This window comes from Emiliania huxleyi, assembly GCF_000372725.1.
Source record: "Emiliania huxleyi CCMP1516 unplaced genomic scaffold EMIHUscaffold_26, whole genome shotgun sequence".
Taxonomy (NCBI): domain Eukaryota; phylum Haptophyta; order Isochrysidales; family Noelaerhabdaceae; genus Emiliania; species Emiliania huxleyi.
In genome coordinates this window covers 984,207-988,182 of record NW_005200088.1, presented here as the reverse complement: position 1 = coordinate 988,182, position 3,976 = coordinate 984,207, and the positions used below count along the sequence as shown (strand labels likewise).

Genomic DNA, 3,976 nt, shown 5'->3' with positions numbered 1-3,976 from the left:
CCCTGCGCAGGGAAAAACTCCTAAGGCCAACAGCAGCGGCCGTCCCGAGTCACGGCGATTGGTGGCGGTGGTGGCGGCGGTGGCGATTGCTGTTGTTGTGTAGGCGGTTTCGGGGAAGAAGGCTCGCGCCACCCTGTCGCCCCCGACCCCGCCTCCACCACCACCGCCACCGCCTCCGCCGCCTCCACCGCCACCGCCTGCGCCGCCACCGCGCCCTCGCCACGTCCCCACGCCACCGCGGCGTCCCTGCCGCCGCCGCGCTTGCCGCCGCCTCCGCCGTGCCCCCCCCCCGGACCCGCCGCCACCGCCGCCGACGGCCGCCGAGCCTCGCTTTGTGTGTGCCGGCTGCCGAGACGTCATCAGTGCGGGTGTCGGGGTGGGGCTTGGTGCCTGGTTCATCGACAGCTCCATGACGGTGAGGGAGGCGTTGTTGCAGGCGATCTGGAAGCCGTTCATCACGGCGATGATCGAGAGCCCCTTCCAGTCGTTCTGTATCACGTGCGCGTGCCTCGACGAGTAGCTCTCGTTGAGAATCATCAGCGGAGAGAGCGCACACGCGCCAAAGATCATGTGCGACGCCGTCATCACGAGTGGGAAGCGGAGCCCATACAGGCCGAGGGCCCAGCGGTTGAGTAGGTTGAGAGCGCAGTTGAGGACTAGGTACCTGCGCGGGAGTGCAGCCCGGACCCAGGAGTCGGAGGTTTTGCGCGCAGCAAAGGCGGGCCCCGCTGGCACCGGGAAGGTGGTACGAGGCGCGGCGTGCACACATTGTGATGATGAAGACGGCGAAGACGAGCTCCTTACTAGTCATCGCCATGTTGAACACCCGGCTGACAGCTCAACGCCTTTGCGATGGGCGATGGGCGGCGCCAGCTCAGAGTCTTGAGAAAAAATGACCGTGTACGGTGTTTTTTGTTTTCCTCCCCCTCCCCCTTTGCTTGTTTGTTTGTTTCGGGGCTACCTAACCTAACCTCGGGGCGATGTTGCTCGCGACCGCCTCCAAGACGGCGCGAGGGTCCGCGGCGGCGAGCGGCTCTGCTGCGGCGAGCGGCGCGGTCACACGGTTGCCCGAGCCGCCGCCGCGGCGCGAGCCGCGCGAGCCGCGGCTGCGCGCCGCGGCGAGGCCCTCGCTCACGCAGGCCATCAACTCGCAGCGCTCTGCCCTGCCTGCTGAAGAAGAAAATCCAGCCGGCCATCCACGAGCCTCGTCGTCCCCTCGTCACCGGGAGGGAGGCGGGAGCCACCCAAACGGCGCTGTCTGAAGAAATCTGCTGGCCGAGGTGCGATACCTACCCACCTGCGACCGGCAAGCACATACACCTCAACTCGGAGCATCCCATACGAGCCGTCTTCCGCCAAGCAGCAGCGCCGGCTGTTTTGCTCTGCCCGCCTGCCCTGCGCGGAGAGAAAGAAAGGGGAAACAATAAAAAGAAAGGCGGGGCGGCGGCGGCGCCACGCCCACGGACGGGGGGCGCGGCCGGAGAGATGATGGCAGATGCAAGAACGGCCAGACGCCTCTCCAGAGCCACTATTGACGCAGCCCCGCCGTCGAGGTGGGGAGAGCTCTCCGCCGAGTGCAACGTCCAACGCGTGCAAAACGAAAAACAGCGCTTAGTATGGGGCGCTCCCCCCCACCGTGCACCGACGAGCCACACCGCGCGCGCCGCACGGCGCACACACCGCGACGACGCACCGTCCGCGACGCATGAGAGGCCGTGAGAGCGCCGGCGTGCCGGTCGTGCGGAGTGGGGGTGTGAAGACGGCAGATACCGCGAGAGCGTGTCGTAAGCGGCACGTCGAGGCGTGTCTGAACTGTTCAAGATACTCTACACCGGTTAAGGGCCGTCTCTATTGCTTTTTGACAACATTTGCTCGCCGTTTGTGCGCACCCTCGTCTGCACGGCGGGGCTCGCCGCCAGCTGCTTAGGAGCGTGCGGGAGACCGGCGAGGGGCGCGCCGCGCGCCGCCCCCGCCTGCAGAGCCGCCAGAGGCATTGTCGCCTCCGCTGGCGGGGTTCCCGCGCGCCCGCCCGCGCCCGGACCCGCCCACGCCGCGCCCGCGGGCTCCGGATGCGCCGCCATCCTTCTCCTTCTTCTCGATGGCAGTCCGCGTGTGCTTGTCGGCGGGTCGGCGGCGTGGTCGAGGGGAAGGTCCAGGCCGGCGGCCGCAACTCTGCCGCCGTCGCTCCGCCGGCTCTGATCGATTATCGGGCGTTGAGGGCGGCGGCGCAAAGCGGGTCTGGCGCATCCATCGCCACGAGCCTCGCGGCCGCGGTCGTGGCACACCTGGTGGCGGCTCTCGAGGCCGTCTCTACGGCGCTCGACGCCGTGTGAGGTCGCCGGCGGCCGCAACTCCGTGTCTCCGCCGCCGTCGCTCCGCCGGCTCTGACCGAGTATCGGGCGTTGAGGGCGGCGTCGCAAGCGGGTCTGGCGCATCCATCGCCACGAGCCTCGCGACCGCGGTGGTGGCACACCTGGTGGCGGCTCTCGGGGCGGCCGTCTCTACGGCGCTCGACACCGTGTGAGGTCGCCGGCGGCCGCACCTCTGCCGCCGTCGCTCACGCCGGCTCTAACCGAGTATCGGGCGTTGAGGGCGGCGGCGCAAAGCGGGTCTGGTGCGCCACGGCCACCACCCTTGCCACCGCCCTTGCCGCCGCCCTTGCCACCCTTTGCCGCCTTGCCTCCGCCGCGGGCGGCGGTGGGAGCGGCCTGCTGGGCTAGCATGTTGTCCTTGCTGGGGACGGGCACGTGGAACGTCAATTCATGTTCGAACGGCCTCCGGGATTCAAACAAAAAATAGCCGGGGCCCTCTCGCAACCCCTCCGACCCCCCGGGACCCGTGGGCGTCGCGAAGAGGCGCTCTCGGGGGACCGTTCTGAGTTCATGCTACCACGAAGCACACTGTGCTGCGTCGAAGCACCGGGCCCGAGTCGCGGGGCCGCGTCGATAGTGGCTCTGGAGAGGCGTCTGGCCGTTCTTTCTTTCTTGCATCTGCCATCATCTCCGCGCCCCCCGTCCTATGCATAGTCCCGCGTCCGTGGGCGTGGCGCCGCCGCCCCGCCTTTCTTTCCTATTGTTTCCCCTTCTTTCTCTCCGAGGCAGGGCAGGCGGCACAGAGCAAAACAGCCGGCGCTGCTGCTTGGCGGAAGACGGCTCGTATGGGATGCTCCGAGTTGAGGTGTATGTGCTTGCCGGTCGCAGGTGGGTAGGTATCGCACCTCGGCCAGCAGATTTCTTCAGACAGCGCCGTTTGGGTGGCTCCCGCCTCCCTCCCGGTGACGAGGGGACGACGAGGCTCGTGGATGGCTGGCTGGATTTTCTTCTTCAGCAGGGTGGGCAGCGCTGTGCTGCGTCGAAGCACCGGGCCCGAGTCGCGGGGCTGCGTCGATAGTGGCTCTGGAGAGGCGTCTGGCCGTTCTTTCCTTCTTGCATCTGCCATCATCTCCGCGCCCCCCGTCCTATGCATAGTCCCGCGTCCGTGGGCGTGGCGCCGCCGCCCCGCCTTTCTCTTTCCTATTATGTTTCCCCACTTCTTGTGTAGTTCTCTTTCTCTCCGAGGCAGCGCAGGGCAGTGCGGCACAGAGCAAAACAGCCGGCGCTGCTGCTTGGCGGAAGACGGCTCGTATGGGATGCTCCGAGTTGAGGTGTATGTGCTTGCCGGTCGCAGGACGCTGCTGACATGTATCCGTGTAGGGCATGACACAAACCGCACTACTCACTGCACACTAGCTCCGCGAGTAAGAGCCACTCTCTCTCTCTCGTTTGTACCTGCGCGCAATCGCGCCCCGGGCCCGCCCCCCCCGCCGGTGCAAGTCCCCCCCCCACCCCTCTCCTGCCGCTCATTGGATGAGCATGCGGTACGAGTCGCCCGCCGTCCACGACGTTGCGAGGGTGTTGGTGTGGCCGTTGCCTGGCGGGCCGAGCGTGATGCTGTTGGGCACCACGCCGCGCGGGACGCCTAGAGACACAGCACCGGC

At 67.6% G+C, this 3,976-nt stretch overlaps 2 protein-coding genes across 2 annotated transcripts in view; both read right to left on the bottom strand.

Annotated features, from left to right (window-relative positions):
* Positions 1-305: 305 nt before the first annotated feature.
* EMIHUDRAFT_100955 (hypothetical protein) lies at positions 306-817 on the bottom strand (the record flags this gene model as incomplete). Its single annotated transcript, XM_005777629.1, has 2 exons — positions 306-664; positions 768-817. Coding segments are annotated over 2 exons (409 nt in total), but the record flags the coding sequence as incomplete, so codon positions are not given.
* Positions 818-3,838: 3,021 nt separating this feature from the next.
* The window catches only part of EMIHUDRAFT_463505 (hypothetical protein), a gene marked incomplete at both ends in the record, with an annotated part of 6,148 nt that continues 6,010 nt past the window's right edge, over positions 3,839-3,976 (bottom strand). Inside the window, one exon of the mRNA XM_005777628.1 lies at positions 3,839-3,957. Coding sequence (XP_005777685.1) covers positions 3,839-3,957 — 119 coding nt within the window. The remainder of the gene's footprint in view (positions 3,958-3,976) is intronic.